General features: G+C 43.3%; 2 protein-coding genes across 2 annotated transcripts in view; both read right to left on the bottom strand.

Annotated features, from left to right (window-relative positions):
* Positions 1–3,921: 3,921 nt before the first annotated feature.
* On the bottom strand, positions 3,922–15,605 carry ccr6a (chemokine (C-C motif) receptor 6a). The gene is made up of 2 exons (XM_008301884.1): positions 15,525–15,605; positions 3,922–5,920 (listed from the first exon to the last, which is right to left on the bottom strand). The coding sequence occupies exon 2, from the start codon at positions 5,906–5,908 to the stop codon at positions 4,763–4,765; it is 1,146 nt and encodes a 381-aa protein (XP_008300106.1). The 5' UTR covers positions 5,909–5,920; positions 15,525–15,605; the 3' UTR covers positions 3,922–4,762.
* Positions 15,606–17,791: 2,186 nt separating this feature from the next.
* cep43 (centrosomal protein 43) overlaps positions 17,792–19,009 on the bottom strand; it is a 26,575-nt gene continuing 25,357 nt past the window's right edge. Inside the window, exons 17-19 of the mRNA XM_008301888.1 lie at positions 18,947–19,004; positions 18,084–18,171; positions 17,792–17,991 (exon numbers count right to left, since the gene is read on the bottom strand). Of these exons, the coding sequence (XP_008300110.1) occupies positions 17,911–17,991; positions 18,084–18,171; positions 18,947–19,004 (227 nt within the window). The 3' untranslated portion in view covers positions 17,792–17,910. The remainder of the gene's footprint in view (positions 17,992–18,083; positions 18,172–18,946; positions 19,005–19,009) is intronic.

The raw sequence follows: 19,009 nt of genomic DNA, 5'->3' as shown, positions 1-19,009 counted from the left end.
TGACAAAGATTCGTGTGTTTCAGTGATTCATTACAGAAAGTGAAGAGTTAAAGGAGTCGTTATAAACTCTGCCGTGACACACACTCTTTATAAGTGTGTGTTAACTGTTGTTCACAACTCGACATCATGTGTGCACATGAAGCAGAGTTTGCAGTGGATCTGGAGTAGTTCAGCAGACCTTTAGTGGTGTTTGATATGTTCTCTGTGTAGAAGCAGACCAACAACAACAACACAACTCAACACTCTGTCCTCGCTGCTGTGTCTCTCAGCTCTGAGATCATAAAACCACCTCACAGACGTACACAGTGTTCATTTTGTCTTTTTAAAGTCTGACCGTTTTCCAACAATCAGCTGCTCGTAGCAACTTCTAGCAAATAAAAAGCAGGAAACAGAGCATTCATGCGACAGTGTGGCTCAGAGGAGGAATCCCAGCGCTGAGATACAGTCAGTGGGTTTGTACTGTAAGAAGAAAGGAGTGTTGCTCGGACTGTAAGCAGCGTCTGTGTGAGGCTGCAACAGAGCTGCAGTGTTGTGAGTCTTTATGTGATTGAACCGTAGACTCTGTACGACGCCACGGTTTCATTTTCAACACAGATTCATTTCATTTGGGAGCCAGCACTCTGCTCTAATGTCCTACAGTGCTGGGGCTGGGGGGTCCGCCTGCAGGGTGGGCTCCATGTGTGACTGGATTACTGATGTGTCGGGAGGCTCACACACATTTTAATCACTCCGAGTAAAAAGCTGCAGAGTTTACAGTGCTGCAGTATCAATCACTTCTTCTTTAGCTTCACCGCAGCTGATGTAATGCGACGCAGTCATGAGCTCCGACTGGAGGCTGTGGTCCACAACAAATGACTGCAAAGACACACAATGAAACAAAGAGACACAAAACAACTACAAAAAGACTCAAAACAACTAAAGGAGACATGAAACAAATACAAAGAGACCAAATGACCACAAAGAGACACAAAACAAACACAAAGAGATACAGAACAAACATAAAAAAGACACAACAAATACAGAAAAGACAAAAAACTTAAACAAAATGGCCGTGAAGAGACAAAACAAACACAAACAGACAAAGCAACCACAAAGAGACACAAAAATGGTTTCAGAACAACCACATAAAGGCAAAATGATCCCAAAGAGACATAAAACAAACACAAAAAGACAAAAAAAAACAATTACAAAGCGACCAAATGACCACAAAGAGACATAAAACAAACACAGCGAGACACAGAACAAACACAAAAAAGACACAAAACAACCAAAAGAGACATTAAACATATGTGAAGTGACCTAATGGCAGCAAAGAGACACAAAACAACCACAACAAGACATAAGACAAATACAGAATTACAAAACAGACAAAAAACTTAAACAAAATGACCATGAAGAGACAAAACAAACACAAAGAGACACAAAAACTGCTTCAAAACAACCACAGAAAGGCAAAATGACCCCAAAGAGATTTAGACAAACACGAGACAAAAAAAAAACAACCACAAAAAGACGTGAAACAATTACAAAGAGACAAAGTGACACCAGATTAACACACATGTTCGCTGCATCGTGTGTGTTTCTCTTCACACTGTAAATGAATTCAGCTCAGCAGCTCCTACATCAGGTGTTCGTGTCGAGACTTTATTGAGATTTTTATCCGCTGCTCTCATTTTTCTGCCTGCAGTGTGTTTAAATCGGAAAAAAAACGTCTGTGCTGCTTCCTTCCTCTGAGTTGCAGCAACAAACGGCGGCAGGATGCCGTTACCAAACCCTGAGCAGCACAAACTGACATTTAACTGCTTTTCTTCTGACGCTGCTTCATACGTGGAGCCACAGCTGAATGCACGAGACAATGTTTCACACACTTAAAACTCTCCCTCTGTACAGTTTGTCTATAAAGTTTATAGCTTTCTCTTATTAATTATATTGTTGTTTTAAATGATTGATTTCCTCTGATTTACCTTCTATAGTCTGGTTTATTTGTAGATTCGTCCGACATTTTCATCACTAACTCCTCCATCCTCCATCTTGGATGCTCGTTTTGATGCAGGCTAATCTAGCATCGAGGCCTTCTGCTTTACTTTGTGTTCGTTTGCTGCAAAGTTGTGTTTGATCTGATTGCTTCATTTTTTTTCTTAAGCGATTAATACAGAAAACCAGTCTGAGGTTCTATTTTTTTGAACATAGAAAACAAAAAATAACTGTTAGACTTTGTCATTAATTGTGGTCCAGGTGGTTCCTCGGTGTATTCAGTCAACAGTCGTAACTGTTCTGTTAGTTATTTGTATGTAATTAAACTGAAAATGAGCAAATATTTATATTTAATAGGTTGCAACAGAAAAATTTTTAAAATGACTCAAAAATGGAAACTGTTATTGTTTTTGTTTTTAAAATGGAAATTAAATGATTTGATCAAAATCCAATCAGGTTTGCTGCACATAAACAGTAGTACAGGCAAGATGAGAGAGTGTTTCTTCACGATTATTCAATCAGCAAGTTTTGCAGAATGAACGTCTGGGATAAGACACTAAACGTTCACTCTCGCTGTCTCCTCAAGGGGGCGCTGCATCCATGTGCACCATCATCACGTTGAACATGGTGAACCTCTTCAGGTCCTGGTAGGTCTTCAGGGACACAAAGACACACACGATGGTGTGATGATGGTGAAGCTGCAGATGCTGTCCAGAGCTAGCTGTCTGTATGTCTGCATCTCCTCCAGCTGTATGTCCGTCTGGGATGTTGTCATGGAGCCATGTTCCTGTTAAAGCAGACACACAGCAGTCCCTCCACTCTCTGAGGGTTTCTCTCAGCAAACGGAGCTCGTCCAGCTTGTTGTGGAGGGAGCGGACATTGGAGAGCAGGAGGACGGTCCTGCTGGTCTGGAGGGGTTAGCCTTTAGCCTAGCATGGATCCTGGCTCTCTTCCTCCTCCTTTGTTTACGTTCATGCCGTTTGTGCTTCCTTCTCTCTCGGGTAACTGCCGGCGTCGTGTCCGATTGGACTCCGTGTTGGTGTAGTATGTCCACATCACAATTCCAGCACCGTTCACTGTCCTGACGGCCAGCAAAGTCTCTCGGCTGCAAGTTTTGCGGAATGAACGTCTGGAATAGACAAGACACTCAAAACATTCACTTTCGTTGTCTCCTGAAGGGGGCGCTGCATCTATGCTCACCACCATTACCATGGCAACGATATGTCTGACAGAGCAGCAGAAGCTTGGTACGGTCGTTTTAAAGAACAAATCACTCCATAGCAAAGCAATTTTAGCAAAATCCACCAGTCACAGACTAAGTTATGGGCTCTACTGTCTCCTCTTACAGTTTCAGGCCTTAAAAGTTATTTGGTAACAAACAAATAGACAGTCCCACAAACCATCTACTGTAACCTCGCATGAGTCGAGGGTTAATTATGAAGCATTAAAAAGAGGTTTCTGAAGAATGAATGAAGCTCCCAAAACCATTCAGTACTTCAGCTTGTATTTTTGCATCCCACTGTTGATGTTTCCTGCTGTACCGTCTGAATACTTCCTCTTTGGCTAAATGACTTTCACAGAAACAGCAGCACGTCTAACCTGTCATAGAGTCACTGGTGTGTCGTCCTCTGTGGCTTCATGACGCTGCAGCTCCAGGAATCTGATGCTGCTCAGGGAACCAACAGAAAGTCCAAACTTCCAGCTCACACTGTCAGCAAGCAGAGTGCAAGAGATCGACAGTCAGATAAAGATACTCAGACGAGAGTAACGACGTGACATGACAAGATCAACTCCTACCTTTGAGAGTTTCTGTTCGCTGCTGGATACACGTTTTCTAAAAGAGCGAGACTTCTCCATTGAATCAGCCGTCTTTGTAAATAGTGCCATCTGGTGTTGAGCCACAGAATTACAGCGATGGTGAAGTTTTCACAAAGAAACAAAAACCTCTTTAATCAAACACAAACCATGTTTATTCTGACATATCAAAACCACTAAGATATATATCTGAAAATGTAAAATATCACTTATTTAATGTTGTAAAAATAAACTCATTTAAACACAATATCACAGGAACATGAACAAGAAATAACAAAGAGCAGAGGAGTCACCAACATAGAAGTGAGAGATGAGGAAAATACGTTTTTTTTTTTTTTTTGAGCCGTCAGTCGAGGGCACAGAGAGTTCAAACAGTAAATTAAATCTAAAGCCCATCCACTGACTCAAGTTCAGATTCCTTCAGGTCTTAACAGACTGATGTGAAAAACCTCCGAGCAGGCAAAAGTTCCAGTTTTTAATCCTGAAAATCATCTCTGAGCAGATTAAGTTTAAACAGAGAAAAGCTGCTGGAGCGTCGAGGCAGATCAGAGAGAAAAGCAGCTCCACGTTCAGGATTTCTAACATCCTCAGGTCGCATGAATCAGACAGAAAACACTGGAAAGAAAGACACAATAAAACTTCTGAATATCTCGATTGTCTGTATGCAAGGGAGCTTCTGGATTTCATCTTATTTTGAATTTCTCACGCACTGGTGCTTTAGAACTTTCTTGAGAAAGTTTTGAGTCATGATGAAACTGTCTCAAAGCCAGACAGTAATGTTCAGGTCATTCTTTAATACCAAAAGTCATCCTGTTTCGTATCGTCTGAACCATCTAACCACCCCTGAGATATATTTTGTGACCCCCTCAATTGAGAACCACATAATCACAAACATGAGTTAAAGACATGAGTCAAGTTCAGAGACCCGCAGGTCTCAAAAGATCAGCTCCAGAGATCAGTCTGCCGGGCGTCCTCACATGGTGAAGGAAGAGCCGTTCTCACTGGACACGTCCACCGAGCGACGGATGGTGGACACGTAGAATTCTGAGGTGACCCTGGAGAAGCGCCGTGGGGCGATGTACCTCTTACCCAGACACCACAGGTCCTGGCAGATCCTCCTGAAGTGGTTCCTGAACTTTACCCCAACGAAGGCATACAGCACCGGGTTCAGGCAGCAGTGCAGGTAGGCGATGGACTGCATCACCATCATGACAGTCTGCACCATCTTCAAGTCTTCACATTCGAAATGCTCGAACATGGTGACAGTGTCGTACAGCAGCACCAGGTTGTAGGGAAGGTGGCAGGCGATGAACACCACCACCACCGCCAGCACCACCCGCACCGCTTTGTGTCGCTGGAAGTTTTTGGCTTTCAGCAGGGTGACGATGATGGCAGTGTAGCAGAAGATCATGACCAACAGCGGCAGGAAGAAGCCCACGGCCAGCTGGGTGCTGGGGACGGCCACTTTGCCTTTCTGGGCCATTTCACTGCTTGGAAACTTGAACTCGCAGACGTACTGGGAAGGCTCATCCATGTCAATGTCCTCGTCACCAAACATGTAGTACTCATTGCTGTGGGACGGCTCGTACCACTCATAGAAGCAAAAGGTGGGAATGGAAACCAGTATGGCGAAGACCCAGACGATGACACAGATGACGCGGCTGTACGAGAGTGAGCGCAGCCTGAAGCTGCGGCGAGCCTGGACGATGGCGATGTAGCGGTCGGTGCTGATGCAGGCGAGCAGCAGCATGCCGCTGTACAGGTTGACGCTGTAGGAGCCGCGAAGCAGCTTGCAGGCCACCCGCCCCATCGACCACGATGACAGCTCGTTGTAGACGATCAGAGGCAGCGCCAGCACGAACAGAAGGTCGGCGACGGCCACGTTGAGCAGGTAGACGTCCGTCATGGACTTGGTTCTCTTGTAGAAGGCATAGGTGACGATCACCAGGCTGTTCCCCACGAAGCCCAGGATGCATATGATGGAGTGGACCACTATCTGCACACTGTGGTGGTTGTCAAACGTGCACGGTTCAATCACCTCATATGGGAAGTTCGGGTCGAAAGTTGTCATTTCTGTCGGGACTGACTCGTTCATCAGCTCCTCCACAGAGAAGTTCATCTTCAGCTTTTACTGCAAACAAAGAGCAAAGAGAGAACATCAAACAGCAGCAAAGGCTTCTCAGTAGATTGATATGAACGTTGTTGCTGTTCAGTAAAACAAAATCACATTATTTCTATAGCACTTTTTGAAAAGAAAGCTACAGAGCACTTAAAAACAAAAGGTCAAATTAGTGTATTACACAAGTAAAGTATTACACAAATAATAAAAATGAATTGAAGCATATAGACAAAATCCCACCAATGCAATATAGGCAAGATGAAATGGGTAAGTCAAGTCAATGTTCTCTGCAGAGCACATTTAGGACAACAGCTCCTGTGCATCCTGCTACGGATCAGGTTCAGAGGCTCACGCGCAGACACAAAACTCAGTAGACCAGCGTTTATACAAACAATAATATTTTATTTTGACACGCAAAGGTGAAAAAAAAACAGAACAGGAAGTAGCAAAATACTTAACTAAAGATTGCCGTCTTAGCCGATGCTGGAGCCAATCAGACAAGACATGTGGACGTCAACAGGCCACACATTGTGAAGGAGTACAACACATTTATGGGGAGATGATGCATGCGTCGCAAAGTACAAGTCCCACATAGGGTCACGGAGGGGGTGCTTCTACCTGTTCTCGCAAACCATCATGTTAGGCCTTGTCAGTGCATGGCTAAACTACCGCCATGACGGTAAACTACTTTGTGTCCAAATTTGCCGCTGCAAATTCAGTCAATGCAACCATCACCCTCTGACAAATGCAATGTGCAGCTTTGCTTCAGGGCTGCATGGTGGTCGTGTCCCGGTGAGGACACCCGGGATCTTTCTGTGTGGAGTCTCCATGTTCTCCCCGTGCAGCGTGGGTTCTCTCTGGGTTCTCTGGCTTCCTCCCACAGTCCAGAAACATGTTGAGGTTAATTGGTGATTCTAAATTGTCCGTAGGTGTGAATGTGAGTGTGCTTGGTTGTCTGTCTCTAAGTGTAGCCCTGTGATAGACTGGTGACCTGTCCAGGGTGTCCCCTGCCTTCACCCTGAGTCAGCTGGGAGCATGTCAATGGCAAAATGGCTCCACAGCGCCCCCTAGAAAAAGCATGTTTGGCCTAGACCTGCGTAGTTCGGTAGGCATATGTAGCAGGACGGGATGCACAAAAAAGTCAACCAGTGCCAAGCCCTAAACCCAACAGGAAGTGCGCAATTTTGAAGTAAGTTGGCGAGAATTTTGCAGATTTTTCGCTCATTTAAGGTCTTTTCGAATTCTAGCTCCTCCCAGGGGGAAGGTCGTACACACCTGCAATTTGGCCATCACAAACTACAGGAGGTGGTGATTAACAGTTATTAAAACGCTCCGCAAAAGTCTGACAGCGTCAAAATGGCGACTCCTGGAACTAGGGACTCCGCCATAAAGAGGGACGTGCTGTGTAACTGGCCTGTAGGTGCTCTGATCTGCCCGAAACTTTACTCAGGTGGTCCAAGGCCCAGCCAGAGCGGGTTGCCACCACGGCCCGCCACCTCGGCTCGCCATTAAACAGGAAGTGGCGTATAACTAGGCCACACGTGCTCTGATCTGCCTCAAACTTGACACACCAGATTGGAGTCCCACCTGGAGTGCGTCTGCACCACATCCTGACGTGAACAACGGCCGACAATCGTACGGCGAGGACCCGTCCATTGCTGTTTGCAGCTTTAACATGGATTGATATTGTGGAAATGCAAAATAAAAAGGCAACTCTGTGTTTCTAAAGAAGAAACTGTCAAGTGGATTTATTTTCAATTAACATATATGATCTATAATACATTTCCTTTAAACGCCCAGTGTAACATTACAGATCTTGGAGACGAGGGGTGTTAATTTTTTTTCCAAAACAACATCAGACATGTGTTCTATGTAGTCCATCTAGTCTGTTTTATATCCAGCATAATGTTCCCTTAAAGAAAATTGGGTTCTTATGCGTTAAGGAGGGGTGGACGCACTACGGAGAGTGAAACTGAAACTAAACAGAGACTAGTCGGTCAGAATTAAAAAGTAAATAACAAACTAGAAGGTTAAATGAGCTGAGCAAGACACTAGGGCTTACAGACAGAGGGATTACGGTGGAGGGGAAGGCTGTCGACAGGCGAGGCGACGTGGTGTGTCCGGAGAGAATGAGGAAGACGAACCGGGCAGGTGCGGCGGCAGGACGGCGGTGGGTGAGGGAGCGGTGGAGCCGGTGGAGCCGGTGGAGCCGGTGGAGGCAGTGGAGCGGTGACCGGAGGATGAAGTGGTGGATCAGGAAAACCAAAGGAGGGTCGGAGGTAAGTTTACGGTCTGGCGTCGGGAAGTGGAGCCAGGTAACACTAACAGTGACTGGACCACACCCCGCCACAGCTGGAAACACCTGCACCTGCCCACTCGCACAGTCGCCCCGCCCGCCTCCACCTGGAGGGACAAGGGGGAAGAGAGCTCCAGTAGATGGAGCCAGAGGTGGAGGGCATGGCACATCCCAGCAAAAATAAACAACTAAAAAATATGATTCGTGCCATAAAAGTAACCCCAAAAGTGACAATATTGGGATCAAGAGCCCACAGTCACATTCACAGCAGGCCACACAGCTCCATCAGTCATGGAGAACAACATGGCCAGCGGAATAAGACCCTATTATAAGTATGATTAATTACAGAACTAATATAACCATTCTGGCTAAGAACCCACAACACCATCAATCATAGAGATCAACTTGATTAATTTAGGATGAATGTTTTGATTCTGCAAAAATACACATGAAACCCTCACGAGTTCATCATTTCAAATGTCTGTCATCAGCATAGAGAACGTTTGTATATGAAGTGTGGAGTAGTTAATAGAAATCTGCTTCACACTACCTGAGCAGGAGTGTTGTTTATAGCAGTGTTCGTTCAACATGACATCCATCCATCATCTCTACACCTTAATCCTCACCAGGGTCATGGGGGGCTGGAGTCTATCCCAGCTGACTCAGGGTGAAGGCAGGAGACACCCTGGACAGGTCACCAGTCTATCACAGGGCTACACTTAGAGACAGACAACCAAGCACACTCACATTCACACCTACAGACAATTTAGAATCACCAATTAACCTCAACATGTTTCTGGACTGTGGGAGGAAGCTGGAGAACCCGGAGAGAACCCACGCTGCACGGGGAGAACATGGAGACTCCACGTAGAAAGATCCCGGGTTGCTGCAAGGCGACGGTGCTAACCACCGAGCCACCTTGCAGCCCTTCAACATGACAGTTGAGTGTAAAAGTCGTATAAAATTAGACTTTACAGTAATATTTCTAAAGAGATTCCTGCTCTAAAGATAGATGGACATGGAGCTCTGGAGTGTTCAATATGAAATAAGTTAGTACATGAATACAAATTTTTAAATATATGAACAAAATAATGTGTGAAACAAATTAAGAAATTATGAAGTGTATTCCTCAATAATTACTTAAAATTACATGATTAATGATTGGAGACTGGATCTAACAGTAAATGACATTATGTGAGTCAAAGTTTATCAGCTGCAGTTAAACCATCGCTCACACAGTTGAATCACGATTATTATTTTACTGAACCATTATAATCCATTAACTAAAGTCACATGTTTGTTTTTTTCTTTCTGTTAAATCAGTTTGTTTTTCAGGAGATTGGCAGCACTGTGTGTACTGACGGACACAGACGTCTCCTGAAGTCACTACATAGACATGGCAACAGGCAGCCCACACAACACATTAGTGCAACATCACTGGCTATAAATTATCATCACAAATGGACAGAATTCTCAGCATTAAAATCATAAATAAACAGAAACCATGCATGTGTTGCCTGTGTTTGAACTTTTGCCCCTCAGGTGCAGCGGCGTCTGGTTTGTTTCCATCGAAAATAAAATGTTAACTGCACCTGTACTAGTCTGTGCACATCATTTCATTCACATATAATGTAAAAACAGACCAACATTATATGAGTTCTTAACTGTCATGTTGACATAGAGTTCACCTGCTACGACAGATGTTAATCATGGTTGTGGCTTCTGGTTTTGGTGTGACACCCCAACATTTGCCAACGTGTGATCGAACTGATGCCGCAGGAAGAGGTTACGGAATATGATGTGCACGGTACTTTACGTAGTTTAACACCATTACCGACACTTTGACTTCATCTGAATACTTGTGCAGCATCAGTGTGGCGTCAGCAGAAGCAGCTGCATGTCAAACTGTTTTTATCGTGTTTTTGAACATTTAATCAGTGGAACCAGATGCTGCAAGAAAAAGGTGATTTCAAATTAGGTTAGAAAAAAAACCAAAAACAAATGTGAAACTCAAACTGCATTGTTAAAAAAAGAAAAATATCCAGCTGTAAAAGTACCCCCAAAGGTTACCATGATGTCAGACTAGAACATAATAAAATGACAGATTTTTCTGGTCGAATTCAGGTCGTCACCTTTAAATAGTCACATTAACCCGACTCAGGACTTTCATGTTTCCATATGTAAGTCTTTGGGGGTCCACTGGACCCCAAGAAAGAACATGTGCAAAATATCTGTTGATGTTCATGATAGGCTTTTATACTGCGTTGAATAAATGTTCTGATAAGTTGATGTGTTTTTGTTCCAAATGCTCGACAAATGTCCCTCTTTTTAGATTTAAAAAAAAAAAAAAACTCTAAAAGTAAAAAAAACAACACCTGTCACCTAAACCAAATGGCCTGGGGTCCAAAAGACCCCAAAAGTCCTGAGTAGGGTTAAAAACAAAACATATTTTACTTGCAATATAATCAAGGAAATACTGCATAAACACCTTTAAATCCACAGCGTGACTGCAGCGATCCTTTAAAGAACATAGTTGTGTTATTTCATAGAATCGCTCTACAATCTACAATGCAGCCCGTCGATGTACAAGTTCACGTAAGAAAAATAAAGAAATCATTAAAATGAATGTTAACAAACTGTCTTTCCAATCTTGTTCAAAATGTGTCAGCAGAGTCCGTCTGTCAGTAAATGTTCTGATCCTCCACGTTTTCATGGTGAAGTTATTACAGTTGATCTAAATACAAACTTGCTGTTTGTCTGTGAGATCGTACGGCTACACCGATATAATTAACAGGTTTAATACGGAATAATAACTTACAGTTATATACACTGAGTGTTGTCAAGATCTGCTCCAAAATGATCGGGCTCCCTGTCAGAGCCTTCTCCAGCAAGATCAAACTCATCAAACCGCTGCTCCCTGCATTTGAGGCGACTCTGGACGTCGCCTTCGCTGCCCAGGATGCTGGACTCAAAGAAGGAGCAACGTTTGTCCTCCTTCTAAATGCACAACCACCTTTGACCCGCTGACTCCCTGCTAATGCCCATTCCATTATCCATCATCTATACACCACGTAATCCTCACTAGGGTCATGGGGGGCTGGAGTCTATCCCAGCTGACTCAGGGTGAAGGCAGGAGACACCCTGGACAGGTCACCAGTCTATCACAGGGCTACACTTAGAGACAGACAACCAAGCACACTCACATTCACACCTACAGACAATTTAGAATCACCAATTAACCTCAACATGTTTTTGGACTGTGTGGGAGGAAGCCGGAGAACCCGGAGAGAACCCACGCTGCACGGGGAGAACATGGAGACTCCACGCAGAAAGATCCCAGGTGTCCTCACCGGGACGCGAACCTGCGACCTTCTTGCTGCGAGGCAACGATGCTAACCACCGATGATATTGTGATATTTAAGATGTGGTTTATTGTTGTCTTTTTAATGTATTCATATTAAACACTCAGTGAGCTTTTGAATTGGCCCTAGGGGATAAATAAAGTTATCTGAATTGAAGTTAGTAGTGAATTTATTTACAGATCTCGGCTTTTGCTTGATGTGATCTTTCAGTATATTCACAGAACTTTATCCAACAATGATCCGCTCTGTTCTAACCTTGTATAAGCTGCTTACAGAAAGATGGATTCTTGTAATGTGAAGCTGAGGGAAGAAGAGTCAGAATCCCCCCTCAGATGTTTACCAGTGACGCACTTCACAGCCTCCACACAGTTGTTGTAGTTCAACACACAAATGACTGTTTCTCACTTTGACTTTGTGCCAGTTTCATTCAGTCTGATGGAAGAACCATAAAAAACTTCGACATTAGATATTTAAATGATCTGAAAGTGGTGCAGATGTCTTTGCTGTTTGATTGCTGGTTGTGCTGTCAGAGGCTGTGGAGGTTTTCAGATGACAGATGCCCCAGTTGTGGTCGATGACAGTGGGGAAGGTGTGAATGTGAGCGTCTTCTCAGGTGTCTGAACATTCAGAGGAAGTTTGCAGAAAAGAGGTCATTCGACTCTGAGACACAGAGTGACCCAGTTGATGTGTGATGTGCGGTTTTCTTCTCCTCGCTCGGGCTTAAATGAAATCGTCTCTAAACTAGACATCTGAACAGACAAACATCTCAGAGCCTCTGAAATCACACGAGCTGGAGAGATTTTCAGTGGAAGATGGAGGGGAAAGAGGAGAGAACTGAATGAAAGGAATACCTCCCACCCGACTTTGCACTCTTCACCTCGGCCGTAGAGATTCAGGGAAATGTCGCAAGAAACAGCGTATGTGGGGGCAAAAAGCTCCCAGCAGCTTTCCAGAAAACACCGATCTCCATGTGGCGATACTCGTCATATTTTAAAAGGGTTATTGCCGGTTTGCTGCCATCATTTTCAGTCATTTTTTATAACATTATTTAAGGGGAGAAGAGTGAGATGGATCCAATAATCTAATTTAACGGGTACAAAATGAAGCAGAATATTTTTCCCAATAGGATTAGAGAAAACAGATTTGAAAGCTCTGAACGGTTTCATCTTTTCTCCAATTTACTCTGCTGGCCTTCTGCGTCGCCGTCACATGATAATAAAGTTTTACTTCAGCCTGAAACAATACGTTGAGCCAGTCAATGGATGGCTGCACTTCTTCTGTCTGTTTACTATGTTGAGTCTGAGCTCCACTGAGCTGTGGAGAAGTATAGATCACGTTACATCATGTTGGAACAGTGAAGTATGGCGTTACACAACCAGCTACATCAGCTCATGGTTTAAGGAAGTCCTGCGGTGTTGAAGAAGTTCCTTAAAAAACAAACACACTCGTGGCTTTCGGATAAATAAGCACCTGTGCAGGTGACACGGCAGCTTCAGCAGGACACAAACGTCTGTGAAACCACAACAGATGGTTCTTCTGACCTTCTTCCTGCTTCTCAAATGTTACGTTTTTAAAGCTAAAAACATGTTTCTTAGCGTCTCAAGAAAGACGTCAGACAGATGAGTGTGGTGGGTTTGTGTCTCTGTTTTTAACGTTTTGCTTCACTGCAGGTGACATTTGAAATAAGGGAAGTCTGGAGGGACAAACAGCTGCCGTCCAGTCGGACGCCGTGTCCAGCGAGCAGAAGTACAATAAAGGAACATGTGGTGTTTGAGGAACCGTCCTTTGTTGAAAAACCAATAAATTTGTTCTTAAAGATCAGTTTTTAGGTGCAGACAAACATCCGCACCGGTCACGTTCACGTTCGGCCAACGTGATGTTCACTCTGTCGGTTTAAACTGTTAGCATGCTAACGCTAGCGTCCATTTGAGGCTGATGGGAATGTCATTAGCTCTGCAGCTGCTAATAATCAAATCAAGTTTCTTGTCATGTTGCTGTACAGACTTAGTGGTACAGGAAAGATGAGAGATCCAACAACTTAAAGCAATTTAAATAAACAAGTGTTTGCATGTCTGGAGCAGCAGCTCAGCGTTCTGACAGCTGGTGGAATGAAGCTGTTGATCAGTCTGGAGGTTCTTAATAAACCGACTCTGAGGACGCAGCTATGTGTTGATACGATGGTGGCGTTAAAAAGTCGATCACAATTCAACCTGAAGGGAAAAAATCGTGTGACTTTTCAGTATATTCACAGAAATCCAGCTTTGTCCAACAACGATCTGCTCTGTTCTAAACTCCTATAATCTGGTTATAGAACGATGGATTCTTGTAATGTGAAGTTAAAATTCTCTAACTGTACTTTTACAGCAGATTGGTAAAAAGAAAATGTTATTTTACTGTATTTCACAGATATATTATCGTAAAATGAAAAAGACAGGAAGAATCTGGATTTATTTACGATAATTGCCTGTAAAAAATACTTTCTCATTATACTGTGTGTAAAACCCACAATACTCCCTCAGATATTTATCAGTGACGCACTTCACAACCTCCACACAGTTGTTGGAGTTCAATTCATAAATGACTGTTTCTCACTTTGACTTTCATGAATGTCTGAAGCACATTTTGTCACAACACCTCACAAATCAGTTTTTAGAGCGCAGCTTTAGGGTTCGGGATTTTGATTTCAGGTTTCACATGTCGTGTTTCAGCGTTTCGGCTCTTGAGACTTTAAATCTCATGTTTTAGATTTTAGAGCTTAGGCTTTAAATGGTGAGTGTTAAGGCGCAGGTTTCAACGATCAGGTTTTAGAACCCAGGGTTCAGAGGCAAGGTTTTATAGCACGGGTTTTAGAATTCAAGTTTTAGAGATCAGGTTTAAGAGATCAGGTTTTAGAGATCAGGTTTTAGAGATCAGGATTAAAAGATCAGGCTTTAGGGATCAGGTTTAAAGATCAGGTTTTAGAATTTAGGCTTTAGAGAGTGTGTTTCGGAGCAGCAACTTTACAGCGTGGGTTTTAGAGTTCAGGTTTTAAAGCAGCAGTTTTAGAGCACAGTGTTTTACAACTGAGCCTCAGACTGCAGGTTTTAGTGTCGTTTAAAACCACTTTCAATCAAATTGCAGTTCTGTCTAAACCAGGATTACAGTCAGGCTTGTGAGTTAAAACTCTAAACCATAAAAACATTATTTCTGAACTGACTTTTTTGTATAACAGCCTCTTCTTAAGTGAATAGAAAACCGAGTCACAACCTCCTCTCCTCCACTGCTGCCTGCCGTTAATTCAGCCTTGAAATATCAGATTCTGAAATGAACTAAAACCGCCGACGCAGCAGGTAAACATGTGGGACTCACATGAATTACTGCTATCATTTTTTATTCTCGTTCTTTCATTCCTTTTGTGCACATTTGCACAGCAGAAGTCATCATCTGTCAGTTTTTAGTTCTAAGTTTGGTTGCAGTCATATTAACCTCTGACATGTGTCGATGGAAGCTTACATGCTTCAAAGAAAACCCAAAATCTGAACAGCTAAAGGAAACGTGCCTGTCGCGTCTGTACAAAGAGGTTTTCAAGATAAAATGAGACAGAAGTAGGGCGCCAGATGTTATCTGATAAATCTGACACATGACATCATCTGACACTATTTCAGATGTTTCATGTTCTCACATTACGTTTTCAAAGAAAACAATGTAAACCGAAGGAGATACGAACTAGTTCCAAGTTTACAGATGTGCAAATAAACGCGCAGGAACCTGAACATTCTTCCACTGCATTAGAACAGAACATTTAAGAAACAAAAAGTTAAGAAGACAGAAACAAACATTGCTTCTGAAAAAGAAAAGTGAAAGAGAGAAAAATAAGAAGTGTTGCAATGGAGGGTTTTTTTCTGCAAGAGTCAGCATTTAACCAAATAAGCAAAAAAAATAAACAAAAAAAGACATAGAAATAGAAATAAAATCTCACATGTTAGCAGGGCTGACGGTGCTGCTGTTTCCTGGTCGCTCTCACAGGTGATGGTGAGGTGGAGCTGCTGCTTCAACTTCTGAAACCCCTGTTTCAAGTCTTCCTCTTTTGTTACTGTTCAGTCTGTATTTCTCTCTCACAGCAGAAGTTCATCTGCCGTGACGTATTTTGACTTTTAGTCTCAGCTTTAACCTCAACGTGTTTGTTTTTTTTTTTTTTCAAACAGAAAAGGCAGAATTTTCTCCTTTTAACTCAGTGTTTGGCAGTTTGAGGTGACTGTAAACGGATTAAACTCTTCCAAAGGTCATCACACGTTTAACGCTCTGCAGTCTACTCACTGTTATTTACAACAACAGAACTATTTCTATGTGTTATGGAGAAACAGGTCTTTCTGTACAATGTAAATTTATGAATATTTATTCTCAGCGAAAAGGCCACAAAAGCCCGTTGTGGTAAAATGACACACTTTTCTTGATTGTGTGTTTGTGTGCAGCTCCAGGAGAGTTTGACTGATTTAGAGCTTCAGTTTCCTCCTGCAGTGAACTGACTGCAGAAAACAAGGTTTCAAAGTGAAATCGAGGAGCTGCACTGTCACCGTTTGCTTTGTCCTGATCAATACTGCTGCACGCGGTACAACTCCTTTCTCTAAAAGTAAAGCCATATGCCTTGCAAGCTTTCTGCTGTGTTCATATTCTGTGTTATGACAATTATTTTAAAAGTGACATGATCGCGGGCGCCCCAGTAGCTCAGCCGGATCAGACGGCGACTCACCAACAGTGGCTACAGTCGCCGATTCAGCGGTCGTGGGTTCGACTCCCGACCACGGCCCTTTGCTGCAGGTCTTTCCCACTCTTCTCCCTCCTGTCCTGTCTCTCTCCACTGCTCTGATAAATAACAGCAAAAAGAAAAATCATTTAAAAGCAACATGATACGTAATGTTCTGGTACCAGGTGACTCCGTGTTGACAGAAAGAGCGCTGAGGTCAGCCTCGATGGGCGGTTTGTTCGGGAACACAAGCAGAGATTGGATCACAACATTACGGGCACCCTGAGGTGGGAAGTAACAAAGTACAAATACTTGGTCACTGTACTTCAGTAGATTCTGCAGGCATCTGTACTTCACTTGAGTATTCATTTTTCTGATGACTTTTTACTTCTACTTCCTACATTTGAACACAAATATCTGGACTTTCTACTCCTTACATTCTCAAAACTGGCTCCTTTCTTGTTTCAACCTCCGCAGATGACGACATGACGTCAAAGACGTAACAACAAACGTCTTTATCTTTCCCAGCAGTGAAGCTCAGCACAGCCCTGCCTGCCTCAGCTGCCTGCCAGAGGCTTTCAAGCACTGCAGGACTGATGTTCAGACCCAAAAGGGCCCGTCTTCATCCAGAGAACTTTGAGAACCAGCTCCTGCTGAGGCTCAATAAAAGATGTTGGTAGTCTTGAAGAGACGAGTGTTTCCATGTTGATCATAATGTTTAATGTTCATCATGTTGCTGAAATGGAAAACTGTCCAGTGATGTGTTTCTCTGTAGCAGCACTGTGCAGTTTCTTAAAGTATGAAAACAATCCTATTTTGTGTGCTTCAAACTTTTTTCATTTTGCAGAGTTATCAAAAGAGTCATCGCGTATCATCAAAGCTAAAGATTCATTTCTACTTTTGTACTTAAGTAAATTTATGAACCTGTACTTTTTTACTTTTACTTGAGCAAAGGAGTTGAGTCAGTACTTCTACCAGTATCTCTACTTCTACCTCAGTAAAGCATGTGAGTACTTTTGCCATCTCCGTGGGCATCTTGTTTCACATTTCTGGACAATGCAGTGGGCTTTTAACTACACCAGGAGCCCTCTGACCCCTCTGGAGTCCTGCCTGTCCCACTAAAAAGGCATTAATGGCTGATCTGAGCACTTGAAGTCAAAGCCAGCTTTCTCGGTAAAACTTGTTGTGGGGTTTGCTATCGAAACAAGCTTTCTTTTTTACCTCCACACAGCTGAGCAAACATTAAGCCGAGTGTGTAAATGTGGGATCGTTGGTTTTAGAAGTTGCAGAGTCGGTCAAACACACATTATTGTAAGCAGCATGAGAAAGCCAGAGCTGAGCTGACGTTGTTCAACAGTCAACAACCAGAACTTGAGTTCTACCTCTGGTTTACCGCTGTGGGCTTCACCTCCCTGTTGCTGCTCTATCAACTTCTCCTGACTCAGAGCCGAACGCACTTTCAGTTTCCTTCAACAAGAAAAACAAACTTTCAGACATTAACCTAGATTAAGCACGGAATACAAGAAATCCATTTATTGATTCGGTGAAACTGTACAGACTTAAATATTAAAATACAAAGAGGTGCATGATGGGAAAGCCAAGAGTGTAGTAAGATGGAAGGTCAGGCCACCTCCTCCATGTAGTCGGCGCCTTGACTCTGACTGAGCTGAGAGACGCTCAGGTCCTGAGTGGTTTCATCGAACTGCACAACAGAACAAACAACAAGACGGTTGGTTTCATTCAGAAAACAGGACTGAAGGCAGCAGGAGAGACTGGAGCTGGAAGTCTGATCACCTTGTCGCTGTTGTCAGGACCCTCAATGGAAACTTCCTCGATCTCTTCGCCGATACTCAGCTCGCTCTTGGAGAGGTCTGACCGATGACTGAACACACAAACGGAAGGCGAACACAGTTAAAATGATTCTGCACGTCGTCTGCTGTGTTCACACATTTTAGACCATTAGAATGATCACTAGCTGCAGCTCTTCAGAGGTAACGTGAAGTCTTTGACCGGCAGCAGCAGCAGCGCAGATCTCTGGATTTACGGGGATCTGACTGCAGATCCCAATAACGTGTCTGTAGTATCTCTATGTGTCGGGGCAACTTTGCACTCTCCATGCTGTAGAGATTCAGGAAAACAAGGTGTCACACAAAACAGTGTAAAAAGCCCCACAGGACAGAAACTGGCCTCCTGGAATGATCGTTTTGCGTTAGGGATCTCCATGTGGGGATACTTGCTGTTTGAACAAATCACCTACAAACTCATCAGCACGTGTTGCTTTGTTTCCATGATTGAGGAAATGAGAAACAGGTCGGGCTCAAACAAACGAGAACAATGCTATAAGTGTGGTTTCATTTGCATGCTGTGAACACATCAAGACACATCCAGCTGTTAGTTTTACTCTGTTCTGCTGACTGACTGACTGACAGCAGCAGTGTGAAAGGAAGACCGGAACCAGTAAATAAACCAGGTTTAGAAATGGTAAGAAAATAAAAATAATAATAAAAAATAGGAAAGAAAAGCATCCACCATGTTTGTTAGACCTCGTCGTTGATCAAACTGTTGGTGGAAAGAAAACTCCAACCTGAGCTTCAGAAAGTCACTAAATGTCGACTAAAATACATAAAAAAGACGACGACGCATCTCATCGGTCTCACCTGTTAAAGTCGTCGTCGTACTCCACGTCATCGTCTGTGGAAACAAAGTTTAGTGAGTTTAGT

Source organism: Stegastes partitus, unplaced genomic scaffold, assembly GCF_000690725.1.
Source record: "Stegastes partitus isolate 25-593 unplaced genomic scaffold, Stegastes_partitus-1.0.2 Scaffold1725, whole genome shotgun sequence".
In the NCBI taxonomy this organism is placed as follows: domain Eukaryota; kingdom Metazoa; phylum Chordata; class Actinopteri; family Pomacentridae; genus Stegastes; species Stegastes partitus.
This window is presented reverse-complemented; position numbering and strand designations above follow the sequence as displayed.

Excerpts from the sequence above, each read along its gene's own strand:
- ccr6a (XM_008301884.1), bottom strand. The coding sequence starts at position 5,908 with ATGAACTTCTCTGTGGAGGAGCTGATGAACGAGTCAGTCCCGACAGAA.